The sequence below is a fragment of the Sus scrofa genome, chromosome 2, assembly GCF_054392235.1.
Source record: "Sus scrofa isolate SSC_HxYL_T2T_F1_AM1 chromosome 2, Sscrofa_HxYL_maternal_Yorkshire_Landrace_v2.0, whole genome shotgun sequence".
Taxonomy (NCBI): domain Eukaryota; kingdom Metazoa; phylum Chordata; class Mammalia; order Artiodactyla; family Suidae; genus Sus; species Sus scrofa.
Window position 1 is genome coordinate 5594253 of NC_139384.1, and position 26088 is coordinate 5620340.

Consider the following 26088-nt stretch of genomic DNA (forward strand, 5'->3'; position numbering starts at 1 on the left):
AGGGCTCAGGCCTGACCCTCTGCTTTGTACCCCAGGTACTAAAGGACCTGCCAAGGGTGGAGGGGCGGCCTGGAGCCTCCCTCCCTCCCCTGGACCTGCAGGCCCTGGAGAAGGAGCTGACGGAACGGCACGGGGAGGAGGTGACCCCGGAGGATGTGCTCTCAGCAGCCATGTACCCCGACGTCTTTGCCCACTTCAAGGACTTCACTGCCACCTTTGGGCCCCTAGACAGCCTCAGTACCCGGCTCTTCCTGCAGGGACCCAAAATTGCAGAGGAGTTTGAGGTCAGTGGCTCTGGCACCCCTCTGCACTCCACCCCGGCACCCCTGCCATCCCCTACGGACCCCAGCACAGCTAGAGCCCCAGGCTTTGGCTTGGCTGTACCTGGCCTCATAGCTGTGGGTTCACGAAAGTACCTTAAAGAGACCAGGGCGCTAGGCCTTTACAGTCGAGGCGCTGAGACCCAGGGTGGGGAGGGAGGCTTCCCTGGGACTGGGTCAGAGAGCGCCTCTCCCCAAGCTGCCCCCAGCCCTAGCTCTGAGCCTCCACTTCCTCTCTGCAGGTGGAGCTGGAGCGGGGCAAGACGCTGCACATCAAAGCCCTGGCCATAAGTGACCTGAACCGGGCTGGCCAGAGGCAGGTCTTCTTCGAGCTCAACGGACAGCTGCGATCCATCCTGGTCAAGGACACTCAGGCCATGAAGGTACAGCTCCCCTGGGGCCAGCCAGGGGGTGGGCTGGGCAGGGCCTGGCGTCTCACGTTCCCTCTGCCCTGCCTTAGGAGATGCACTTCCACCCCAAGGCCCTGAAGGATGTGAAGGGCCAGATTGGGGCACCCATGCCTGGGAAGGTGATAGACATCAAGGTGGTGGCAGGGGCCAAGGTGGCCAAGGGCCAGCCGCTGTGTGTGCTCAGTGCCATGAAGATGGAGACTGTGGTGACCTCGCCCATGGAGGGCACTGTCCGCAAGGTCCACGTGACCACAGACATGACACTGGAGGGGGACGACCTCATCCTGGAGATTGAGTGACCTTGCCCTGGACTGGCAGCCAACCATCCACACCCCAAGCCTTCAAGATGCCGTGCTGCCAGGGCAGGCCCAGGCCAGCCAGGGCTGAGGGCAGGAAGGCCTGGCCCTGGAGCGCCTGTCCTCAGCTGCTCAGGGCGGGAGACACTGCCTGTGGTGGCCCATTCTCTTCCTCCTGCCATCTGTCCTCCACCTGCCAGTGGACAGTTGCTCACATACTCATCTCTTGCCAAATAAGGGTCCTCCCCTTGCTGGAGGCCACAGGTGGGGGCGCAGGTGGGCCCAGGACCCAGGGGAGCAGACTTAGGGGTCCTGCCTCCTGCAGGGGAGACCCAAACCCAGGTCCTGAGAACTCTGCTCAATAAAACTGGCTTCCCCTGCCCTCCATTTTGGGTCCTGTGCAACCCACCGCACCCCTAGTGCCACTCAGCAGAGGGCCAGGGCTGCCCTTGAGAACTCCCCTGCGGGAGTTCAGTTGTATCTTCCTCCTTGGAGGGTAGTGAGGATGGAAACTGTGGCCCTGGGTTAAGCCACTACTGAGTGCCTACTGTATACACACCCAAAACAGAACTCGCTAGTTGTCACTGAGAGCTTGGACGGGGGAAAGGGTTGTTCTAAGCATGTAACATCTATTAACTCAAAGAATCAACCTTTACCCCTTTTAAGAGACACAGAAATGGAGTCAGAGGCCGTGCCCCACAGCTAGTGAGAGGCAGAGAGGATTAAAACCAGCCTATTGGTGGACTTGCTTCTCCACATCCTGCTTTATTTTCTAGACCAGGACTAACCTCCCACCCCGTTAGTGCAGCTCTAGATGCAGACAGACACCACTTTGTAGGGGGCAGGTGAGACCCCTGGATGTGAGGACTCTGATGGGAGGTTAGGCGCCCCTGACTAAAGGCCCAGGATCTAATCCTGCCACCCCCCACAACCAGCCCTGGGGAGAATCCTAATCCTTCCCCACAGTTCCCCACCTGTGTGTGGGATGGCACCCCTTCCTATCACTGGGCAGCTGCCCACTGCACGGGGGAGGAGGAGGGTGCAGTGAAGAGATGGGTGGGGCGCTGGGCAGTTCCTGAGCAGGGATGTAGGAAGGGGAGGGACCCTCGGGGGACCAGGCAGGAAGTACATCCCGGCACCCTGCCAGCCCAGCCATCTTGGGGTACCACGCCTAATCTTTGGGGTGGGGCTGCGCTGCCCCCTCTTTGGACTCCCAGATCCCAAATGGACCCTCTATAAAACCGGCCTGTGCTCACTCCCTCAGCTTCCCTGGCAGCTGCCATGCAGGCTAGCGGAGAGGAATGTTCTCCAGCAAGGCAGGTATGTGACTCACGGTGCCCTTTTAGATCCAGACAAATACAGTTTAGTCACGGCCAGTTGTGTTTGGGGGCTGCAGGGAGTGACTGCACATCCGTTTCCTTTTCTCCGACCACCACCCTCAGGGAAGGGGACGCAGGACAACCTCCTTGAGTCTGGGATAGGACCTGGAGGGAGAATATTCTCTCAGTCTTTGTCTTTTTTTTTTTTAAAGGGGGGGACGGCATAGAGGCAGGGGAATGAGAACATAGGAACCATTCTAAGAACAGGAAGAGCACGTAAACACTACCAGATTCTAGAAAAAAACCTTGAGTTCCAGTGTTGCGTGGCAGGGTTGCTCATGCTCTGAGCCTTTGGGCTGGGTTCCTCCAGGAACCAAAGAAGTGGCATCGTGACAGCGGTCTGAGGTGGAGAGAGCCAGAAAAGCCTCCACTCCCAGGTGACCGAGCCGGTTCCTCTTCCATCTTAGATTTGTTTCCTCCTGTGTGATGTGAGGCTGGCAGACTTTCTGTGGAAGGCACAGAGCGAAGGGTCCACCTATCAAAGGTCAGAGGATGGAGGCTCCATCACTGGGGTCAGGGCCCTGGGTCCCTCTCCCTGCTCCTGATCCTGAAGACAGACACAGGTCCCAGGAAGAGCTGGGCCCATACCTGGTACCAACAGTTCCAGGATCATCTGTGCTAGGACCTGGGTCCTGGTTCAGGAAGGAGGAAGCTAGAGACTGAGGGGTAGCCAGAAGCCCCCGTCCTGTCCGTTACTGCAGGCCGACCTGCCTAGAGGTCAGTGCTCACACTAGCCGGGACAGTGGTGGGCACACTCCCAAGACTCTGAATAGGCAGATTCCCAAAGGTCCAAGGCCGTGTTACCCAAGTTAAATCTCTTTAATATCCCAATACAAAGTCCTGATGCAAAAAGACAATGAGAAAACCCTGGGAAGTTGGGGGGAGGGCTTTTGTAAATTCCACCCCCGAGCAGCTTTTCAGAGGTGGGGGGTGGGGATGGGAGCGGCAGAGGAGCTCAGAGAAGCAGCAGTCCAGTGAGGAAGGGAGTGCCCAGCTCCTGGGACCTGCCCCTTGCCCCCTCACCCCCAGCTGCTCCTCAACCCCCTTTTAAGAGGGACCGCACCCTTTGGATATCTGCTTCTTTCTCTTGGTCCCTGGGAGTCAACTAGCTCTGGCTTCGATCCCCTACAAAAATTCCTGAGTTCTCGGGACCTCAGCCAGCTCCTCCCCTGCAGTACCCCTTGATGGGGAGGGGCTGGGAAGCCCATGAGTCCATAGGCGTGTGTACAGGAGCATGGGTCAGGAGCACAGTGGAGCCTCTGAGTCCCCGGCCCGCTCCAAAAGCACACAAAGGGGGAGGCTGCCGTAGAGCTTAGGGTCCGTGAGGGGCTGGAGCAGAAGAAGGAAGAGTCCCACACCCAGGGCGTAGCCTGCCAGCAGGGGGCGCCTCTGTGGATGCTCCAGGGCTGCACACACGGCAGGAAAGCCCATGTAATTGCAGAAAGAGTGGCAGAGAACTGGCCCAATCAGGTGTCCTGGGGAGGAGACACAGAATAGCTCATGGAGCAGCCCCACCACCACCAACCCAGGCCCTTCCAGGACTAAGACCCTCATCCCCAGAAACAGGAGATCAATGCCCCCAACCCCTGACCACCCCCCCCCCACACCACGGCCTCTGCTTCCCTCCACCTGTGCTACCGCACCAGGCTGAGGACCCTGGCTCAGCCTGTCTCAAGGACTGTGGTAGAAGAAACATCACTCCTAGAATAAACACATTCCCATTCTCCCCCCACCCCCCCATTCCTATGGGCCCTTGAGCCCCCTGGGGACCCACGAGAGACTGAGGACCAACCTGTACGGATGAAGAGGAAAGCAGTGTAGGCACCGAAGACAGCTGTGTAGGAGAACTGGAACGCTGGAGATGGGGAGGCCGAGAGTGACCACCCCTGCTTGCCCTTCCTGCCCCTGCACTGTACACCCGTCAGCCAGGGACAGCCCCTTCCCCCCTTGCCCCGGGAACAGTGGCTGCCTGCCCCAGCACCTAGGCTCTCCTCCCCACCCCAACTCCCATAGTCAGTGGCCTCTCCAAAACTCTGCTCCCCATTGCTCCCCATTCTTCCTCCAGAGTGACTATCAGGGACACCCTCACACGCCCAGCCCAGGACTGCCCCAGGCAAGCTCTCTAGGACTCACCTGCAGACAAGAAGATGCTCCCCACGCTGCTCTGGCGGAAACGAAGCTGCTCAAAAATGTGATGAAAATGGGCTGAGAGAAAGATGAGAACAATATCACTTTCCTCCCGGCCTGCCCACCAGGCCCTGCCCTTGCCCCGAACCCCATTCCCAATTCCCAAGCTAGCAACATCTCAGCAGGACCAGGAAGACAAACTCACCAACTCCAAAGAAGAGTGGGCAGGTGAACACAGCAGGGCCCAGGCCTGTGCACGGTGCTAACATGGGCAGCATGCAGGCCCGGAACACCAGCTCTTCTGTCAGGGGTGCGATCACTTGGTTCCGCAGCCAACGCATGTCTGTGAGGCAGCGAGCCCAGGAGCGAGGTGCTAGCGAAGGGATTTGGGACAAGTGATGAGTGACTACTGAATAAAGTGACCCTAGAGGCCCCAAGGGCCCCTCTTCCACAACCTCCCCCTGGCCAAACTCAGGTTAAGCATAAATACTCGTGAGAACAGGGAACGGTCGATTTTCCTTTATCAGACCCAGTATAAAACACTGTCTCAAGGGGTCTGAAAGGGAGGGTAGCGTATTCTGATAGCAAACTCTGGAAACATCAAAATTTGACCAACCTCTAGTTTGGGAAACCAAAGGTTAAGGGAAACAAGGGACAGTGTTTTCCTGTCCACGCCAAGTACTGCTGGGGAGTCCCTACTGCTGGGAACTCAGTGAACATCAGGAACTAACTCTTAGAGACCACCCAACATGTGTTCCCGTGCTCCCGTGTCCACCAGGTCCCACCACAAGCACACTGATTCCCTCTTCTCACAGTCCTGAACTGCCTGTGCCTACTTTCCCCCTCAACTATGAGGACTCACCTAGAACAACCTTCAACCCATCTGCCAGGTCACAGGAACAATCCATAGACAGCTGCATCAGTGGCCCCAGGAAAAGGATCTGGGGGAAGAAAAACAGGAGCGATCAAAGGAAAGGCTCAAACCATAATCCACTGCCCTTGCTCAGATAAGGCTTCTTGAGATTTCAAGCTTCCTATTCTTCGCCAGGATTTTCCACCTATGCATACCCGAGGGCCCTGGGCTATCTCACCTGTCTCCCATCAGTCTAAAGCTGGACACAATCAAGATAAAAAAAAAAGGGCCATGGAAAGGAGTGTCACGCTAATAACAATGAGCAGAGAAAGAAACGTAAAGCAGGAGCACTCACCATGGTCAGCAGCAGGGGCAGCAGCGCTGCTGGAAAAATGCCCTCCAGCCTGAATCCCATCAGGGTGAGCAGGGATGTGCCTGGCTGAGCCACAGGAAAGGGGGCATCAGTCTTGCTCCCTCCCCCAAAAAGCCCTGAGACGGCTCCCTCACTACCCTCTGCCCCGCCTCCTTCGCACCTGGATGCCTGTAAGTTCCCTCCAGAGTAGCACGCAGAGGGGCGAGAGACTTGACACCACCAGGACACTGGTGAAGCGCCGCTTGATGACGGCAGGGTGGTCCCTACGAAGGGGGCAGTAAGTTCAAGGGGCCCCCAGCCTCCTCCTGACAGCGCGGCCCCGCCCTCTTTTCGCCCAAGCTCCGCCCGCAGCCCCGCCTCGCGGAGGCGCGGGTTCCGGCCGCGCGCGCAGCCCCCGCACCTGGGCAGCTCGCTCTTCCACACGTAGAGGCTGCCCACGTAGGAGCAGGCAAGGCTGAGGCAAGAGAACACGGACACCCAGCAGCAGAGCCCGGGGCCCGGACCGCCCAGAGCCGCCGACTCGGGCGGCCGCTCTGGCCGCGACACCGACAGCAGGCGAAGCCCATCCCCGCCCAGCGCCGCCATCGCGCCTGGACCCGCGGCGCGCACCAGTGACGCATCCCGCCGCTGCCCAGCCCGCGCTTGCCGGAAGCGCGGGTGACGTCATCCGACGGCGCGGGCTGCCGCCCCGCCCCCGGCCCGGCACTAAAGAGACACGCGCGCGCGGAGCAGGTTTATTGAACAACAGACTACATGCGGCCCCCGCGGGCGCTGGGGCGCGGGGAGGGGGCACAGTTCAGGGCGCAGGGCCGGGACTCAGCCACTCGGACAGATTGGAGATTTCCTGCAGCCACAGCGCGTCCTGCGGGAGGAAAGGAGGCCCAGCGTGAGGACCCCTCGGCAGCAGCCGGGCCCCGCCCTGCTGCCGCTCCCTCCCCTGTGCGGCCTTAGCCCGGTTACCTCCAGGTCGCTCCCGGGGCCCGTCCTGCTTCGACTAGGGGTCAGGGGGGCCGCGGTGGGCTCCACGGGGCGCGGGGCCGCCTCTGACGGGCTCAGGGTCCCAGGTGAGTAGAAAGTCCGCGTCTCCTCCAGGCTTTGGCGGAGTCTGCCCCTCTTAAGTTTCTTGATTTCTGCCTGCCTGCTGGTCCCTAGGAGGAAGCACGCCCGCCCATCTTACTCCCTTGTCCTGTGCTAGAAGGAGCCGTAGGGGAAACCTGGGAGAAAAGGAGGCGCTGGGGTGCGGCTCCCTTAGCCCTCCCACCTCAGAACACTTTCCTCTGGTCCTCTCCGGATTAAAGCCTGGCAGCTCCGGATCCCAGGCTGAGGCTGCGCAAGGGCTTCAGTCTCCCTGTCCCCTCTGAGCTGGGCCGGGGAAGAGGCATCTGGGACTGTACCAAGCCCTCACTTGAGGCTCGCGTCCACTCACTCACCACACTGATCCTTTGTGGCGTCTGCACTACCCAGCTACTCCCTCCCTGCCAAGCTGTGATTCCCCTGCCGGAAAGGTGGCCTCGCCTTTCCCTTTGTTGCTCAAGCTGCATTAGGCGGTGCAAATTTAAAGCAGTTTGGATCTGTAGATTGTTTCTGAGAAGGTCCTGGGAACATAGATCAAAGAGCTGTTCCCTGGGTGAAGCTCACAGATTCTAGAAGGATGCAGAAGTGTGTACGAAGTCCACCGGCAAAAGAGAAAGAAGCTCTTAAACCATCTCTGTAGATGAAGGAAGATTCCCTTGAGATGTCTCAGTTGGGTTTTGAAGGATGAAGAGAAATAGACCCCACTGACAAGGCAGAGGAAAGAACTTCCTGGGTGAAACTGCTGGGCAAACACTCAAAGGCATTAAACAGTGTCCTACCTAAAATGCAAGGTGGGCATCCAAGGAGATGAATCTGAAGGGGTTAGTGGGAGTCAGAGAAGGCTAAGAAATGGATTTTTATCTGTAAGAACTAGGAAAGCAGTGGAGTCTTAACATTGGAGAACTATTAATTCTGTATTTCAGAATGATCATTTGTCAAAAGTGTGGCTTAGTCAAATTAGAGAAAAGACGACCTCAAGAGCCCAGGAGAAGTGAAGGCAGTGGGTATGAAGGAGTCAGAAGTATTCATAAGGCCAAATCAACAGGCCTTGGTAGACTGGATGCGGAGCATGAGAATGAGGGGCAGGTTTCAGATGTGAAAAGCGATAGGCTGTGGTGCTATTAATGGTGACTAAAGAAGAGCTGGTCATGGATGTGTGTGCAGAGGGCAAGATATCACGAGAGAGGAAACCCGAGGTGCCAGTGGGACCTCCACACAGAGCAGCCAGTGAGCAGAGAGAGTTCACATCTAATGTTCCAGAGAGGCCTGGACGGTTTATACCGTCTGCGGAGTCTTACACCCACAGGCAGTGGTCTACAACTACGATGGAAGAGAGCAGCTCGGGAAGGAGTACAGCATGGGCACCATTTGGGGGTGGCCAGAGGAAGCTAGCTGAAGAGAAGACCAGAGAGGGGAGAAGCAGGTGAGTCCCAGTCTCAGAGTGCCAAATTCACAGAATTTGAATAGTGCAGATATGATGAAGAGATGCATAGTCAATTTGGTAATGAAGAGGCCTTCCCAGACAAGAGACCGTGTGGTTCAGAAGCCATGCAGAAAGCAAGTGTGGAGTTCCCATAGTGGCATAGTGGTTAACGAATCCGACTAGGAACCATGAGGTTGCGGGTTCGATCCCTGCCCTTGCTCAGTGGGTTAAGGATCCGGTGTTGCCGTGAGCTGTGGTGTAGGTTGCAGATGCAGCTCGGATCTCGCATTGTTGTGGCTCTGGCATAGGCCAGTGGCTACAGCTCTGATTAGACCCCTAGCCTGGGAACCTCCACATGCCACATGAGTGGCCCTAGAAAAGGAAAAAAAAAAGAAAAGAAAGAAAGAAAGAAAGAAGTGTCCTGGATTAGGAAGAGAGGGAAACAGAGTGTACCTTGCTTTTTTGAGAAATTTGACTGAGATGTGATGGGGAGAGAGAGAGGTGGAAGAAGTTCAGGACCTTTTGAAGAATGAGAGACTGACCTCCTGGGGGAAAGGAACTCAGAAAAGAAGTTGAAGATGCAAAAGTGACAACTGATGCTACCAAGAAAGGAGTAGGGACAGTGACACCTCTGAACCTGAGGGGATGGGTGGGCCCCCCACTGGTAAGGTTCTGGCAGTGGGGAGAGTACACAGTAGGTGAGTTTACAGAAAAAGCAGACTAGTAAGTGAAGTACGAGGCTAAATCAGGAGGCAGAGGCTGGGTAGCCACTGCCGAGAAGACCAGGAAGACAGTGGAAAGAGCCGACAAACTGACGGCTCCTCAGTGAATGGACCACAGGCGTGTGCTGCCGTCGGACGACATTCAGTGATTTTCTTAGCATGGCTGCCCACACGGGACAGAGGACTGCTGGCAGCTAGAGCTGCAGCTTGGTAAGGCAGAGCAGCTCAAATGATCCCCCCCCCCCCCGGGGGGGGTCTACCATATCAAAACCACCTAGATTTTCAGGCTTATGTTGCGCAGTAAACATGAGCTTTAAGGCAGCAGACTGCAGTTCAGATCCCGCTCCTGCTAAGTGCTCTACCTGCTCTCAACCTGCATTGTCTCTTGTGAGAGGGGACCAGGGCTGCCCACCCCAAAGGGTCACTGTGGAGAAGTGGTCACTGGAAGAGCCAAGCATCTCCCTGGGTCCACAGAAGCTGCGGAATTAAATGTTAATTTCTTCCTTCTAAGGAAAGTACTTAACTCTTTTCACAGCAAAACTGCTGAACTGTGTGTGGTGAATACTGAATTGTGCTATGTGGTATACTTCCATTCTTTTAAATGTCCTAATCTAAGTTCGTAAAAATAGATTCTTTGCTTTATACAGCCTTTGCTGCAGGGTTCTTTTCAGTAGGAACAGCCCCCACAACATTTAAAATACAGTTCAACTGACAGAGTGATTCAGAAACACATCTTAGGCCTAAGCATAGACAACATGCTTACCCTGGAAAAACGAATTTTACCAACAAAGCACAGGTGCTAAAGTCAGTCCCTGCATTCCCTCAAGCCCAGACCCTGTTTTGTCTGATAGTACATCCCCACTAGTCTGGCTCTGGTAGAGAGAGACCAGAGCCAGGCCACCTGGGTTTGAATTCTGGTGCTGTCATTTACTAGCTGTGTATCCTAGGTAAGTTTATTGGCATCTCTGGGCTTCAGCTTCCTCATCTGTAAAATGAGGATAATAATAGTGCCATAGGTTGTGTGTGTGTGTGTGTGAGAGAAGAGCATAAATACACTTCAAAGCTCAGACTAATGCCTGGCACCTGCACCATACAGGTTCAGGCACCGAAGGCTGTGATTATTTTCAGACACATACACACACCTGCCACTGCAGGCCTGTTCACGTGTTGGAGGGAGGGGGAAGGACTTCAGCAGAATCACCATCACATCTCACACTGACCCCTCTTCATAACCTTCATCAAGGCTGAGGTGGTGTCTGCACCCAGGAGCAGCCTCCAGAGCACCCAACAGAGAAGTAACCAAATCCAGGGGGAGCCAGAGTATCAACATCAGTGATGGAGAAGCGACATGAAGGAACCAACTGGATTCAGGGCGCTGCCCCATCACGTGCAGTTTTCCGTAGCTACACAAATTGTATGAGAAACTTCTAGTCCTGTTTTACCAGCTTTTGGAGGAGCGTGCTTCCTGCTGCCCCAGAATACCTGTGAGTGATGGTGGGCGCCAGCCAAATCCCAGGACATTGCTGTGACATAAGGTGCAGTTTGAAAGCTTGAAGTCATGTTTTTACTTCCCAGCTTTGTCCAGGGCTCACCTGAAAAGCCGAAACCCTACCTGTGAGGAGCTCCAGACCGCTGTTCTCATGTGTGTCCTCTCTGCTCTGCTCTGCATCATTTTTCTCTGGGAGCAGCTGCTTAAAAAATTAGAAAGCCTAAGTGAGTTTTGCAGATGCATGAATAAACCCCAGTGAGGTCACGTGCATGGTGGGTTTGTGGCCCTCACAGTGTTGACCTGTCTCACCTGGAACCCCTCTTACTTCCTCCTGGCTCATGTGAAGCCCTCCACCCAGCCCCCAACCATCAAGGCTTCCCTCCTCTATTGGAGACTTTGCACCTCACTTCAGCCTCTCTGGGCATTTCCTTCTTCTGAACTCTGGTCACTCATCTACTGTCTGCTCCACTCTTGGGCTCTCAGGTATGCACTGCACGTCCCTTCCCCTCTTTGTACGTGTTCATGTCTTTCTGTTTTGTTTTTTGCTTTTTAGGGCCACACCTGCGACATATGGAGATTCCCAGGCTAGGAGTCTAATCAGAGCTGTAGCCACTGGCCTACGCCACTGCCACAGCAACGCCAGATTTGAGACACGTCTGTGACCTACACCACAGCTCACAGCAATGCCGGATCCTTAACCTACTGAGTGAGGCCAGGAATTGAACCCGCAACCTCATGGTTCCTAGTCAGATTCATTTCTGCTGCGCCACGACAGGAACTCCCTGTATGCGTTCATGTCAATTTTCTACATCTTAAATTCCTTGAAAGGTAAGGTTCCTCACACCTAGATCTCTTTTATAGGTAGCATAGCACCTGGCACAGGGTAAGTGCTCAACAAATGCCTGATGAGGTCAAACATGGGAAGCCACAGGGCACATTCTGTAGTTTCCTGTAGCCTTTCAAAGCCCTGCTGATTTGGTTCAACTTGGACAGAGAAACAGAAGTCAGAACCCAATCCTCCAAGAGCCTTGCTTTTCAATATAAGTATGTAAAAATAGATATCCTCTTCATCAAAATAAAAAGCTTTTGTGCTTCAAGGGACACTTAAATGAAAGTGAAAAGTCAACCCACAAGAGTGGGAGGAAATATTTGCAAGTCACATCTGATAGGAGACTTATATCAAGAGTAAAGAACTTAGGGAGGTCCCATCGTGGCTCAGAGGAAACAAAAATGACCAGCCATCCATGAGGATGCAGGTTCGATCCCTGGCCTTGCTCAATGGGTTAAGGGTCCGGCATCATGAGCTGTGGGGTAGGTCACAGATGTGGTTCAGATCTGGCGTTGCTGTGGCTGTGGTGTAGGTCAGCAGCTAAAGCTCCAATTTGACCCCTAGCCTGGGAACTTCCTCATGCTGTGAGTGTGGTCCTAAAAAGATGAATAAAGAACTCAGTTCAACAGTAAAATGACAACGCAATTAAAAAATAGATTTGCGAGTTCCCATTGTGGCTCAGTGGGTTAAGAACCCAACTAGTATCCATGAGGATGCAGGTTCAATCGCTGGCCTCAGTGGGTTGAGGATCCAGCATTGCTGCAACCTGCGGCATAGGTTGCAGCTGTGACTTGGATCTGGCTATGGCGTAGGCTGGGGAACTTCCATATGCTGCAGGTGCAGTTCTAAAAAGCCAAAAAAACGGGGGGGGGGGGCTTGAATAGACATTTCTCCAAAGAGATATAAATGGCCAATAAGTACATGAAAAGATGCTCAACATCATTATTCATTAAGGAAAAGCAAATCAAATCCATTAGGAGATAGCACTTAAAACCTACGGGGATGGTAGTAATAATAGACAGTAACAAGTACTGGTGAGAATGTGGGGAAACCGGAACCATTCTACAGCGCTGGTGGAAGAGTAAAACGATGCAGCCAGTGTGGAAAACAGTTTGAGTTCTATGACCCAGCAATTCTACCCCTCGGTGTTCTCCAAACAGAATTATAAACGTGTGTCCACACAAAAATGCTCATAACAGAATTATTCATAGTAGCCAAAAAGTGGAAAGAACAGTCCATCAACTGATGAATGGATTTTAAAATATGGTATATCCATACAATACAATATTCTACAACATGGGTGAACCTTGAAAACATTATGCTAAGTGAAAGAAGTCAGACATAAGAATCTACTTATTACATGACTCCACTTACATGAAATACCCAGTCTAAGCAAATCCATTGAGACAAAAAGTAAACTAGTTGCCAAGATACAGGAGATGGGGGAATTGGGACTGACTGGAAATTAGGTACAAGGTTTCTTTTTGGCATGGTGGATATGTTCTGGAATTTAGTGGTGATGGCTGCAAAACACAGTGAATATACTTAGAACCACTGAGTTGTGTGTATGTATATGTATATGTATATTGTACACATACGTACAATTCAGTACATATATATATATATTGCTTTTTAGGGCCACACCCATGGCATATGGAGGTTCCTAAGCTAGGGGTCAAAGCTGGAGCTACAGCTGCTGGCCTACACCACAGCCACAGCAACGCAGGATCCAAGCCCCGTCTGTGACCTACGCCACAGGTCACAGCAGTGCTGGATCCTTAACCCACTGAGTGAGGCCAGGGATCAAACCTACAACCTCATGGTTCGTAGTCAGGTTAGTTTCTGCTGCGCCACAAGGGCAACTCCTGAATTGTATAATTTAAAATGGTAAATTTTATGGTATACGAATTCCAACTCAATAAAAAATGTATTCTATCATATGTTGTTTACTAAAGCGAGTTTCGATTTCTAAGTAATTATATTCCAAGGAACAGAGAGAAGTAAAGATGGCCCTAAAGGTATGAAAAAAGAAACAGTATTGGTAAAATTTCCGAACATTTTTTTCTTTTTTTTTTTTAGTCTTTTTTCTAGGGCCGCTCCCGAGGCATATGGAGGTTCCCAGGCTAGGGGTCTACTTAGAGCTGTAGCCACTGGCCTAGCCACAGCCACAGCAAGGCAGGATCTGAACCGCGTCTGCGACCTACACCACAGCTCACAGCAACGCCGGATCCTTAACCCACTGAGCAAGGCCAGAGATCGAACTGCATCCTCATGGTTCCTAGTTGGATTCGTTAACCACTGCGCCACGACAGGAACTCCCCTTTTCTTTTTTGAGGGAAAACTTATTCTTTTACTTCACTCCAGCTTAGAAAAATCTCAAGTCATAAGACAAACCTTTATCCTATCTTGAAATTGGTCTCACCAAGGCAATACCTACATTCAGATATAAATCCCAGTCCTGGAGAGACTTGTATAACCTTCTTTCGTCATCAGCTCCCCCAGATGAGACAGCCTTATCCTCAGGATAGAGTTCCTTGGATTTAACACTCTGAGACGTTTTGTTCTGGTCTGCCGCCCAGGAAACAATATCTTACCTTTACCCCAGCTCCTGCTTATTCTGAGTTTTTAGTGCCTACATTCATCTGTGACAGTAAGTTCAGGATTACCATCTTGTCTTTCAGAGCCCACTGTCCTCTGTTCCAACATCTAGGCTTAAAATGAATATATTCTATAAAACTCTGGGAGTTCCCATCATGGCTCAGTGGTAGCGAACCTGACTAGTATCCCTGAGGACGAGGGTTCAATCCCTGGGGGGTTCGATCCCTGGCCTTGCTCAGTGGGTTGGGGATCTGGCGTTGCCATGAGCTGTGATGTAGGTTATAGACTCTGCCCGGATCCCGCCTTGCTATGGCTGTGGCGTAGGCCAGCAGCTACAGCTGGGATTCACCCCCTAGCCTGGGAACTTCCATATGCTGTGGATGTGGCCATAATGACACACACACACAGACCTCTGAGTAGTCTCTCATTTCTTCCATTTCTCCATACACTATATAATATCTACAGATGGTTTTATTCTGTGTTACTGAAAAGGTCAGCTATTTACCTCACCGGTTTAGAAATGGAAACTGAGGGGGTGGTCCAGAGGAAAAAGAACTGGACCTATCATCACTGACATTGTAGTTTTTAGCTATAGCCACTGGGTGCCACTCTTGTGTCACTAACAAGTTATCAATAAATGGCCACTATCAGGGAAAGTACTGATCTTGAGTAGAGTGGGTTCTTCTCAATGCCTTTGGTGACTCATCTTCCCTGGGCTTGTGATCCAGTCGTATACAGTAAAAATGTTACTAGGCTTTGGATCCAGGGACCTCATTATAAATCCTAGCCTTTCCATTTGCTGACTGTATGATTCTGAGAAAATTAGAAAAGTTCTCTAACCAGTTTTGTTCTCTATGAAATGGGAAAACTGCAACTTACCTCTTAAGATCTTTGTGGAGATTAAAGTGGAAATCTTGGCACAGATTAGGGATTCAATAAAGGTTCCTTCCTGGATAGGATGGCTACAGGATAAGACCTTGGGTTCACTAGCCATCTGCCAAGTTTACTGGGCTATATATGGCCCTGAAGCTATGAGCCATCACTACAGGGACACAGTGGGGCAAAGGAGGTCGCATCATTGCCTTTTCAGACCTCAGGGGGATATCAGAGGCCCAAGCAGAAGGACTTCACAGGCTGAAATACTTTTAGATCCTGCCCATATATCTCACGTACTACAGTGTCACACACCTTGTCCCGTACCTATCCCTATGAATAGCTGCAGTGTATTGAACCGCAGCCCCCAAAAGATATGTTCAAGTCTTAACCACTAGTACCTATGAATGTGACCTTATTTGGAAAAAGGGTCTTTGCAGATGTAATTAAGGATTTTTTTTTTTTTTTGGCTTTTAGGGCCACACTCACGGCACATGGAGGTTCCCAGGCTTGGGGTCAAATTGAAGCTACAGCTGCCGGCCTATACCACAGTCACAGCAACGCAGCATCCAAGCCGCTTCTGTGACCTACACCACAGCTCACGGCAACACCAGATCCTTAACCCACTGAGCAAGGCCAGGAATCGAACTTGCAACCTCATGATTCCTAGTCGGATTCATTTCCACTGAGCCAAAATGGGAACTCCTTTAATTAAGGATCTTAAGAGAAGATAGTTGTGGATTTAGAGAGGGCTCTAAATACAATGACAGGTTTACTTAAAACAGACAGGCAATGGAGTCCCCTGGTAGCTTAACAGTTAAGGATCCAGCATTGTCACTGATGTGTCTCTGGTCACTGCTGTGTGAGGGTTCAACCCCTGGCCTGGGAACTTCTGCATACACAGTCAGAAAAAAAGGAGTTCCTGTCGTGGCACAGTAGTTAACGAATCTGACTAGGAACCATGAGGTTGTAGGTTCGGTCCCTGCCCTTGCTCAGTGGGTTAATGATCCGGCGTTGCCATGAGCTGTGGTGTAGGTTGCAGACGCGGCTCGGATCCCACGTTGCTGTGGCTCTGGTGTAGGCCGGGGGCTACAGCTCTGATTCAACCCCTAGCCTGGGAACCTCCATATGCCTCAGGAGCAGCCCAAAGAAATAGCCAAAAAAAAAAAAAGACAAAAAAAAAAAAAAAAAAAAAAGGAAAAAAGGCACAATTGTAGCACTATTTATGATAGCCAAGACATGGAAGCAACCTAAATGTCCATCAACAGATGAATGGATAAATATGTGGTATACGAAGACAGTGGAATATTACTCAGTCATAAAAAGAACGAAATAATGCCATTTGCAGCAACATGAATGGACCTTGAGATTATCACACTAGGTGAAGTAAGCCAGCCAGAGAAAGACAAAAATCACATGGTATCACTTACATGTGAGATCTTAAAAAAATGATACAAATAAACTTATATTAAAAACAGAGGAGTTCCTGTCATGGCACAGTGGTTAACTAATCCGACTAGGAACCATGAGGTGGTGAGTTCGATCCCTGGCCTTGCTCAGTGGGTTAAGGATCCAGTGTTGCCGTGAGCTGTGGTGTGGGTCGCAGATGAGGCTCGGATCCCGCGTTGCTGTGGTTCTGGCGTAGGCTGGTGGCTGCAGCTCCGATTAGACCCCTAGCCTGGGAACCTCCACATGCTGCCGGAGCAGCTCAAGAAAAGGCAAAAAGACAAAAAACCCAAAAAACAAAACAAAACAAAGCAAAAAACAGAAACAGACCCACAGACATAGACAACAAAGTTAGGGTTACCAAAAGGGAAAGGATGGAAGGGATAAATTAGGAGATCACTATATACCATATAGTACTGTATATAAAATAGGCAACTAACAAAGACCTAGTGTATATAGCACAGGGAACTATTTGTAATAACCTATATGGGAAAAGAACCTGAAAATTATGTATATATTTGAATCACTTTGCTGTACACCCAAAACTAACACAACACTGTAAATCAACATAGTTAAATAAATCACCAAGCTAATTTAAAAAAGAGAAGGACAAAGGGAGATCTGAGAGACAAAGGAGAATGGCCATGTGAAGATGGAAGCATAGACTGGAGTTTTATGGCCACAAGTCAAGGGACATCTGGGGCCACTAGAGCTGGAAGGGCTAATGAAGGATTCTCCCCCAGAACCTTTGGAGCGAGTGTGGCCCTGCCAACACCTTCCGGACTCCAGAACTGTGAGTCACAGAAGTAACCTGAGCCACAGCAGCGACGGTGCTGAGTCTCTAACTGCTGGGCCACCAGGGAATACTCTTTTGTTTTTAAGCTACCAAATTTGTGGTAATTTGTTATGGCATCCACAGGAAACCGATACAATGGGTATTAGCCTTTATTTGCTCAAGTTGTGGGCAGCAGCTTTCCAAGTTGAAGGGAAACCAGCAAGAGTATGTGCAGTGAGCCCACTGAAAGGAACAGCGTTCCTAGGAAAGTACTTCCGAGAAAGCACATACGGCCATGCAAAAACAGTGTGGTGAAGGCAGCATTTACAGGGCTTCACTGCTGCAAAGCAGAAGAGGGTGGGAAAACCCATGAGATGCTGTGCTCCTTAGGTGCCGAGATACCTAAACCTCCCCATCCAATCAGGCAAACAAATGGAGGAGAGGTAGAGAGGCAGAAGAAGTGTTATTATGTCTGTAATTTTTAACAATTTTATTGAGACATAACTTGCACAATACAACACGTTTAACAATTTGTTAATTGTAGCACACGTACATACTTGTGAAACCACCACATCAGGAAAATGAACATATCCATTATCCCCAAAAGTTTCTTCTGCCCTTCATAACTCCTCTCCAACTCCCTCCAATTCCTATACCTCATATTTTTAAGCAACCACTGATCTATAACTATAGAGTAACTGGCATTTTATGACTTGTACATAAATGAAATCAAGCAGTATACACGCTTGTATTTCCAGGGGGACTAATGACTAGACCACCAGGGAACTCCCCATGGTAAGATTTTTAACTAAAAATTCAACTTAATAGTCGTAGAGATACTAAGTATATGGAGCTATTTCTTCTTGAGTAAACTTTGGTAACTATATCTTACTAATTTTTAAATTTTATTTTATTTTATTTTTAGGGACAAAAGCGCAGCACATGGAAGTTCCGGGGCTAGGGGTCAAATCGGAGCTGCAGCTGCCAGCCTTCACTACAGCCACATCAATGCTGCAGCTTGCAGCAACACACCAGCAACCTAACTGAGTGAGGCCAAGGATTGAACCTGCAGGCTCAGGGACACTATGTCAGGTTCTTAACCCACTGAGCCACAACAAGAACTCCAGTGACTATATTCTTCAAGGAGTTTTCCATTTAATCTAAACTGTCAAATTGAGTGCAGTGTTCATAAGATTCCCTGATAATCCTTTTAATATCTGATGCTACTTCTCTAATTTCAGATAGTTGGCAATTTGTGTTTTCTCTCAATTTTCTTTCTCAATGAATCACCTTTAATTTTCACTGATTTTTTTTCTCTATTGTTTTCCTATTTTCTACTTTACTGACTTTTACTCTGATCTTTATTATTTCATATCTATCTTTAATTTGTTATTCTTAATCTTTCGAAGTTGGAAGCTGAGGTCTTTGATTTAAGGCCTTTTTCTTTTCTAACACAGGCATTTCCCCCAAGTGCTGCATTAGCTACGTCTCAAAAATTTTGATAATTTTCACTTCCATTTTAATTAAATTAAAATATTTTCTAATTTCTCTCTCTCTCTCTTTTTGTCTTTTTAGAGCCAAACATACAGTACATGGAAGTTTCCAGGGGCCAAACTGGAGCTACAGCTGCTGGCCTTTGCTACAGCCCCGGCAATGCAGGATCTGAGCCACATCTGCAACCTACACCACAGCTCACAGCAATGCCAGATCCTTAACTCACTGAGGCCAGGGATCAAAATGTACCCTCATGGATACTAGTCAGATTTGTTACCGCTGAGCTATGATGAGAACTCTTGGGTTTAATATATCATCTTACTGTTATCTTTTTGGCAACACCCATGGCATATGGAAGTTACAGGGCAGGGGATCGAATCCAAGCCACAGCTGTGACCTAAGCCACAGCTGTGGCAATGCTGGATCCGCAACCCATTCCAGGGATCAAATCTGCACCTCAGCAGAGACCCAAGCCACAGCAGTGACAATGCCAGATCCTTAAGCCACTGAGCCACCAGGGAACTCATCTTTGTTTTTAAAAATAGTTTTATTTGGAGTTCTCTAGCAGCTCAGTGGATTAAGGATCTGGCATTGTCACTGCTGTGGCTCCAGTTCAATCCCTGGCCCAGGAACTTCAGCTTGCTGCAGGCATGGCAAAAAAAAAAAAAAAAAAAAAGATAGTTTTGTTATGTAAAGAATCCCAGGTTGACAGGATTTTTCAGTACTATATGTTACTCCATTTTCTAGTTTATACTGTTTCTGATGAGAAACTCTGTAATCCTTCTTTGTTTCCTTGTACATTAACAAGGTTTGGATTTTCTTTTTTTGTCTGTTTGCTTTTAAGATTTGCTTTTTACTACTGATTTTAACCCATTTAATTATGATGTACCTTGGTGTAGTTTTCTTTATTTTTCTTGGACTTGGTGTTTGTTAAGATTCTTAGATGTAGGGGGTATAAAGATTTCATCAGTATAACCAGTATGGGGAAAAATATGGAGGTTCCTTTATTTTTAAGATTTATTTATTTATTTTGCTTTTTAGGGCCATACCCATGGCATATGGAAGTTCCCAGGCTTAGGGGTCAAATCGAGCTATGGCTGCTGGCCTACACCACAGCTACAGCAACGTGGGATCTGAGCCAAATCTGTGACCTACACCACAGCTCACGGCAATGTCAGACTGAGCAAGGCCAAGAATCGAACCCCTATCCTTATGGATACTAGTCAGATTCGTTTCTGCTGTGCCACAACAGAAACGCCCTGGAGGTTCCTTTAAAAACTAAAATTAGAGCTACCATATTCAGCAATCCTACTCTTGAGTATATATCCAGAAAAAAAAACTTAATTTGAAAAGATACATTCACCCCACTGTTCATTGCAGCACTATTTACAATAGCCAAGACATGGATGCAACTTAAATTTCCATCAACAGATGGATGGATAAAGAAGATTACACACACACACACACAGGACTATTACTTGGGCATAGAAAAGAATAAAATAAGGCCCTTTGCAGCAACATGGATGGATCTAGAGATTATCATAGTGAGCGAAGTAAGGCAGACAGATATCATATGACATCACTTATATGTGTAATATTAAAAAAAGATACAGGAGGGAGTTCCCATCGTGGCTCAGTGGTTAACGAATCCAACTAGGAACCATGAGGTTGTGGGTTCGATCCCTGGCCTTGCTTAGTGGCTTGAGGATCTGGTGTTGCCATAACCTGTGGTGTAGGTCACAGACATGGTTCAGATCCCGAATTGCTGTGGTTCTGGTATAGGCCGGCGGTTACACCTCTGATTAGACCCCTAGCCTGGGAATCTCCTTATGCTGCGGGAGCAGCCTAGAAAAGGCAAAAAAAAAAAAAAAAAAAAGATACAGGAGTTTCTTTTGTGGCTCAGTGGAAATGAGCCCGACTAGTATCCATGAAGATGAGGGTTTGATCCCTGGCCTCACCCAGTGGCTTAAGGATCTGGCATTGCCGAAAACTGTGGTGTACGCTGCAGATCCTGCATTGCTGTGGCTGTGGCTGTGGCTGGCAGCTGTAGCTCCAATTTGAACCCTAGCCTGGGAACTTCCATATGCTGTGGGTGTGGCCCTAAAAAGCCAAAAAAAAAAAAAAAAAAAGGTGCAAATTAACTTATATACAAAACAAAAATAGATCTACAGACATAGAAAACAAACTTATGGTTACCAGAAGGGATAGCTGGGAGTAGAAGAAGATAAATTAAGAGTTTGGGATTAACATAAACACACTACTGTATATGAAATAGATAACCAACAAGGACCTATTATATAGCACAGGGAACTACAATCAATATTTTGTAATACCCTATAAGGGAAAAGAATTTGGAAAATATGTATATATGTATAACTGAATTACTTTGCCATACACTTGAAACTAAAGCAACATTGTCAACTATATTTCAATTTAAAAAAACCTAACAAACAGGAAGTTTCCTTGTGGAGTAGCCAATTAAGGATCTAGCATTACCGCAGTTGCAGCTGTGGCACCAGTTGCAGCCGTGGCACAGTTTCAATCCCTGGCCTGAAAACTTCCACTGCCACAGGTGCAGCCAAAAACAAAAACTGGAATTCCTGTCGTGGCACAGTGGAAACAAATCTGACTAGGAACCATGAGGTCGCGGGTTAGATCCCTGGCCTCGCTCAGTGGGTTAAAGATCTGGCATTGCCATGAGCTGTGGTGTAGGTCGCAGATGCAGCTCGGATCCTGCATGGCTGTGGTGCAGGCCAGCAGCTGTAGCTCCATTTGGACCCCTAGCCTGGGAACCTCCATATGCCATGGGTGTGGCCCTAAAAAGCAAACAAACAAACAAAACCCACTAACAACAAAAATATTTCATCGAATTTAGAAATTTCTTAGCCATTATTTCTTCAAATATATTTTTTGCTTTTACTTCTTCAGATTCCCGAATTATACATGTATTAGGCTACTTGAGGTTGTCTCATGATTCACAGATGCTCAATGTTCTATTATTATTATTGTCTTTTTAGGGACACACTTGTGACATATGGAAGTTCCCAGACTAGGGGTCCAATTGGACCTGCAGCTGCCAGCCTATACCACAGGCACAGCAACATGGGATCCAAGCTGCATCTGCAACCAACCCACAGTGCACAGTAATGCTGGACCCTTAACCCACTGAGCAAGGTCAGGGATTGAACCCAGGTTCATTACTACTGAGCCACAACAGGAACTCCTATTATTATCATTATTATTATTTTTTTTTTTTTTTTGGTCTTTTCTAGGGCCACACCTGCAGCATATGGAGGTTCCCAGGCTAGGGGTCTAATCAGAACTGTAGCTGATGGCCTACGCCAGAGCCACAGCAACACCAGATCCGAGCCTGTCATGTGCAACCTACACCAGAGCTCACGGCAATGCCGGATCCTTAACCCACTGAGCAAGGCGGGAGATCGAACCCACAAATTCATGGTTCCCAATCGGATTTGTTAACCACTGAGCAATGATGGGAACTCCCTATTATTATTTTTTTAATCTCTGTGTTTCATTTCAGATAGTTTCTGCTGCTGTGTGTTTTTTAAGTGTCTAATGTGCCATTAATACTATTCAGTGTAATCAGTATAATTTTCACCTCAGAGACATTAGTTTTCAACTTAAAATGTATTTGGGGTTCTTTTTAAAAAATACCTTCCACATCTTAGTATGTTCAATCTTTTTTCTAGTTCCCTAAACATATGGAAGACAATTATAACAACTTTTTTTGTTGTCAACTAATTTTATCTTCCATGTCGGTTCTGGATCAGTTTTGATTGGATCATTGATTGATCAACTGATTGAGTTTTCATTGTGGGTTGTATTTTCCTCTTCTTACCTTATTAGTTTTTTGTTAGAGTCAAGGCTCTACGAATATTACCTTAGTGGGTGCTGGATATTTTTGTATTCTTATAAATATTCTTGAATTTTTGTTCTGCGATGCCACTGAATTACTTGGAAACGACTTGATCCCTTCAGGTCCTGCTTCTGCTTTTGAGCTTTGTTAGGCCGAACCAGAGGAGTGTCTACTGTAGATGTAATTTTTCTCCATTCCTGAGGCAAGACTATTCTTAGTATTCTACCTAATACTCCATAAATTATGACTTTCCTCTCTGTTTGATGGGAATAGGTACTATTCCTGGCCCTGAGGAAGCTCTGCATTTTGTTCCCTCTAATCCTTCTGGGTGGTTCTTCACTGGGACAGTTTCTTCACCTGAATGAGCCGATCAGTACTCAGCTGAATACTGGAGAGAGGAACCTCTGGGTGCAGCTGTCTCGTCTCGTCTCCAGTACTCTGCCCTGAAAACCTACGCTGCTTTGGCATCCCTGGACTCCCAGCTTCATCTATTTAACTCAGAGAGCCCACTAGGCTCTGCCTAGATGCCTGTTCCCTACGCCCTAGCTTCCCTGCTTTTTCTAGGCAGTGTGTAAGACAATCGTAGGGCTCACTGTGTTTGTTTTCCATCTCAGGAATAGCTACCCCATTCATTGTCTGAGGCCCAAAGTCTTGAGAACCATTGTTTCATATGTTGTATTTTTTGTTGTTGTCCAGATTTTTGGTTATTTCGGGCAGGAGGGTCAATCTGGTCCCTGTTACTTTATCTTGGCCAGAAGTCACTGTATATAATTTTGCCCTTAATATCATTTATTTATTCATCTTTTACTTTAATATCAGAAAAGTCACTGAATATAATTTCACCCTTAATATTGTTTATTTATTCATCTTATACTTTAATTCCTGATTGTTACAAAGGGAGTTAGAGAAGTGGGCTTCAGCTGGAACACTACTACTACCTACACACAGAATCTGGAAATACATACAATTTCCCAGCTATGATTTCTCTTCACTCCTTAGAGAAGCCTGTAACTATCTGACCATCATCAGGGCAGAGACCCCAACTAATGCAACTCTCTATCTCCAGCATCCAAAAAGGTGAATGGGGAGTTCCCGCTGTGGTACAGTATAGTGGGTTAATGATCTGGCTTGTCTCTGTGGCCTTGACGGTTTGATCCCCAGCCCAGTGCAGTGGGGTAAGGATCTGGTGTTGCATAGCTGTGGCATAAGTCACAGCTGCAACCTGGATTCAACCCATGGCCCAGGAACTTCCATGTGTCATGAATATGGCCAAAAAACAGGGGGAAAAAGGTGAATAGATAAAAGTATGTTTTTCATTAGGCAAAGCTAAACATAAGAATTCCACCGTATTGTCATCATCACAAAAGTAGCTACGTGCTTAGCACTTTACATATATGATTGTATTCAAACCTCACAGTGATCATTTTAGGCATGTATCATGCCTGTTGTACTGACAAACTGAGACTTGGAAAGGTTAAATAGCTTCCACAAGAACGTCATGTAACCAGGTAGTGGCAGAAATGGAATTCAAGCAACATCGCTAACCATGCTCTTAGTTGCTATGTAATACTCAATTCTATAAAGTTTTTCTAAACCACAGGCTTCCATGCTGAAAGGCTAACCCGCGATTGCGCAGTCTAAAGCACCCGCACCTACCCACCTGTGTTCAGGGTTCCCACACTTCAACATGGAAGATTTCCATCAAAGTCTGGTTATTACTCTACGCTTACCTGCTTCACCTCACATGAGCAGTGGAGAAGAAACTGGTGCTGGGTGATCTCATGAAATGATTTATGCAGCTTGGTTGCAAATTCCTGTGTGTCAGATGCCTAAAATGGGCCAGAGATAGAATATGCTGAGTTCCAGTACTGCCAACCAAAGCTAAGTGCCCACAGGAAGTTTACATGGGGAGAGGCTGAGACAAAGAGAAAAGCAAACCACTGACATCCTTCGTGTTCCTCAGCTGTTACGGACACAGGAGAAGGAGGAAAAAGGTCTGGGTTATTTGACATGAGACAGGTAGTTGTGGCTCCTAAGCAAGATCTTTCAAACAAGGTCTTTGTTCTCCTCTCTTTAGGAGATAAATATCCCTGAGAGCCACCTGTTCAAGAAGAGGTTATATACACTGCTCTCCTCTAAAACAAGTTCCAAGAGAGGGGAGGTTCTACTTAATAACTGAGGCTGAAACAGGAACGTCTTCTAGGGAGAAAAAGAACAAAGTGACATAGTTTACACCCATCAAGAATGGGTCACAGCTTCCTCTCTTTAGTATAGAATTGTAGCATATTAGAGTCAAAGGGGACCACGTAATCACCTCCTACAATACACTAATTCTGTAGATGAAATTCAAAAAGGAGAAGTGACCCACCCAACTAGCACGTGTAGAAGTTAGGGCTGATTCTAGCATTGCCAGTATAGTGTTCTTCTCACTACCTCGTGCCATCCACATGATCCAGAAAGCTGAAGCTGTGAGAAGATGCACTAGATTATGAAGTTAATTGCTTTGACCAATTAACTCTGTTTATAGAAATTTATTCTGGGAAATAATTCAAAAGAAGCAAGATATCACATAAAGATATTAACTGAAGTACTATTTATACTGGCAGAAAGAATGTAAACAACTTAAACGTCTATCATTAGGGGAATGGTTTATTAAATTAGATTAAACCAACACAACAGGAATATTGGTTAAACACACAGCTGCAACCTGGTCCAGGGAATTTCCATATGCTGCAGGTGTGGCCAAAAAAAAAAAAAGATTGTTCAAACAGGGGGAAATATTAAATTACATGTGAATATAGAATATTTTGGTTATAATTATATAATGCAGATAATATACAAAGTCAAAAATTAAGTGATAAAATTTATTAGTTATTAATTTAAATTTTGTATATATTATACTACCTTTTCAAGAAAAAAAAGTATCAGAGCTCCTGCTGTGGCATAATGGAAATGAATCTGACTAGTATCCATGAGGATATGGGTTCGACCCCTGGCCTTGCTCAGTAGGTTAAAGATCCAGCATTGCTATAAGCTGTGGTGCAGGATGCAGACGCAGCATGGATCTGATGTTGCTGAAGCTGTGGCATAGACCGGTAGCTGCAGCTCTGATTTGACCCCAGCTTAGGGACTTCCATACACCACAGGTGCAGCCCTAAAAAGAAAAAAAAAAAGTACAAAAAAAAAGGAAGCAACCGATATGGAATGAATGCGTTACCCTACTGATAATACCAAATGGTCAGCACACATTGAAAGGAAGGAAGGAAAGAAACCAATATTTATTAAGAATCTACCATGTGTTATAAAGGTTCACATCCAGCCCTCTACTTCATAATAGCCCTGTGTGGGACTATTATTTTTTTCCAATTTGTAGATGAAATTCAGAGTTCAGGAGTTCCCGTCGTGGAGCAGTGGTTAACGAATCTGACTAGGAACCATGAGGTTGCAGTGCAGGTTCAATCCCTGGCCTTGCTCAGTGGGTTAAGGATCCTGCATTGCCGTGAGCTGTGGTGTGGGTTGCAGATGCGGCTCGGATCCTGCATTGCTGTGCTGTGCTGTAGGCCGGCGGCTACAGCTCCGCTTCGACCCCTAGCCTGGGAACCTCCATATGCTGCGGTAGTGGCCCAAGAAATGGCAAAAAAGACAAAAAAAAAAAAAAAAAAAAAAAGAAGAAGAAAAGAAATTCAGAGTTCAGTAAAGGCCTAAGTCCACATAGCCAGCAAGTAAATGA

At 48.1% G+C, this 26088-nt stretch overlaps 3 protein-coding genes and 2 long non-coding RNA genes across 46 annotated transcripts in view; 3 read left to right on the forward strand and 2 right to left on the reverse strand.

The window, feature by feature from the left end:
* The window catches only part of PC (pyruvate carboxylase), a 107323-nt gene extending 105910 nt beyond the window's left edge, over positions 1-1413 (forward strand). For all 4 annotated transcript variants that reach the window (NM_001444329.1, NM_001444331.1, NM_001444330.1 and 1 more), the window contains 3 exon segments: positions 36-284; positions 563-703; positions 781-1413. In NM_001444329.1, coding sequence (NP_001431258.1) covers positions 36-284; positions 563-703; positions 781-1029 — 639 coding nt within the window. In that variant the 3' untranslated portion in view covers positions 1030-1413.
* A 358-nt stretch (positions 1414-1771) lies between these two features.
* RCE1 (Ras converting CAAX endopeptidase 1) lies at positions 1772-6571 on the reverse strand. 10 transcript variants are annotated; one of them, XM_013987246.3, is made up of 10 exons: positions 6159-6571; positions 5919-6021; positions 5741-5820; positions 5395-5473; positions 4738-4905; positions 4539-4610; positions 4198-4260; positions 3764-3880; positions 2651-2851; positions 1772-2510 (listed from the first exon to the last, which is right to left on the reverse strand). In XM_013987246.3, exons 1-9 carry the CDS (start codon positions 6423-6425, stop codon positions 2682-2684), a joined length of 1119 nt encoding a protein of 372 aa, XP_013842700.1. In that variant the 5' UTR covers positions 6426-6571; the 3' UTR covers positions 1772-2510; positions 2651-2681. The 10 variants fall into 10 exon arrangements, with proteins under 10 accessions (XP_013842700.1, XP_013842695.1, XP_084866860.1 ...); XM_013987241.3 differs by having other exon boundaries at positions 2651-2880; XM_085010734.1 differs by having other exon boundaries at positions 5741-5824; positions 6159-6350.
* LOC146405042 (uncharacterized) lies at positions 2216-4986 on the forward strand. Its single transcript, XR_014836838.1, has 2 exons — positions 2216-2346; positions 4471-4986. It is a non-coding gene; the product is annotated as an uncharacterized LOC146405042 (long non-coding RNA).
* LOC146405043 (uncharacterized) lies at positions 6463-12244 on the forward strand. Of its 2 annotated transcripts, none has more exons than XR_014836830.1 (3): positions 6463-8255; positions 10221-10461; positions 10553-12244. It is a non-coding gene; the product is annotated as an uncharacterized LOC146405043 (long non-coding RNA). The 2 variants fall into 2 exon arrangements; XR_014836829.1 differs by having other exon boundaries at positions 6463-6822.
* TOP6BL (TOP6B like initiator of meiotic double strand breaks) overlaps positions 6479-26088 on the reverse strand; it is an 89986-nt gene continuing 70376 nt past the window's right edge. For 11 of the 29 annotated variants that reach the window (XM_085010719.1, XM_085010720.1, XM_085010718.1 and 8 more), the window contains 3 exons: positions 24089-24187; positions 10590-10668; positions 6479-6906 (listed from right to left, as the gene is read on the reverse strand). In XM_085010719.1, the coding sequence (XP_084866845.1) occupies positions 6575-6906; positions 10590-10668; positions 24089-24187 (510 nt within the window). In that variant the 3' untranslated portion in view covers positions 6479-6574. The remainder of the gene's footprint in view (positions 6907-10589; positions 10669-24088; positions 24188-26088) is intronic. The other 18 variants (XM_085010711.1, XM_085010716.1, XM_085010709.1 and 15 more) reach the window with 3 other exon arrangements.

Excerpts from the sequence above, each read along its gene's own strand:
- RCE1 (XM_013987241.3), bottom strand. The coding sequence starts at position 6,425 with ATGACGTCACCCGCGCTTCCGGCAAGCGCGGGCTGGGCAGCGGCGGGA. Across the intron at positions 6,022-6,158 it reads TGGAAGAGCGAGCTGCCCAG|GGACCACCCTGCCGTCATCA; the intron begins GTGCGGGGGCTG and ends CCCCCTTCGTAG. Across the intron at positions 5,821-5,918 it reads GGGAACTTACAGGCATCCAG|GCACATCCCTGCTCACCCTG; the intron begins GTGCGAAGGAGG and ends TGGCTCAGCCAG.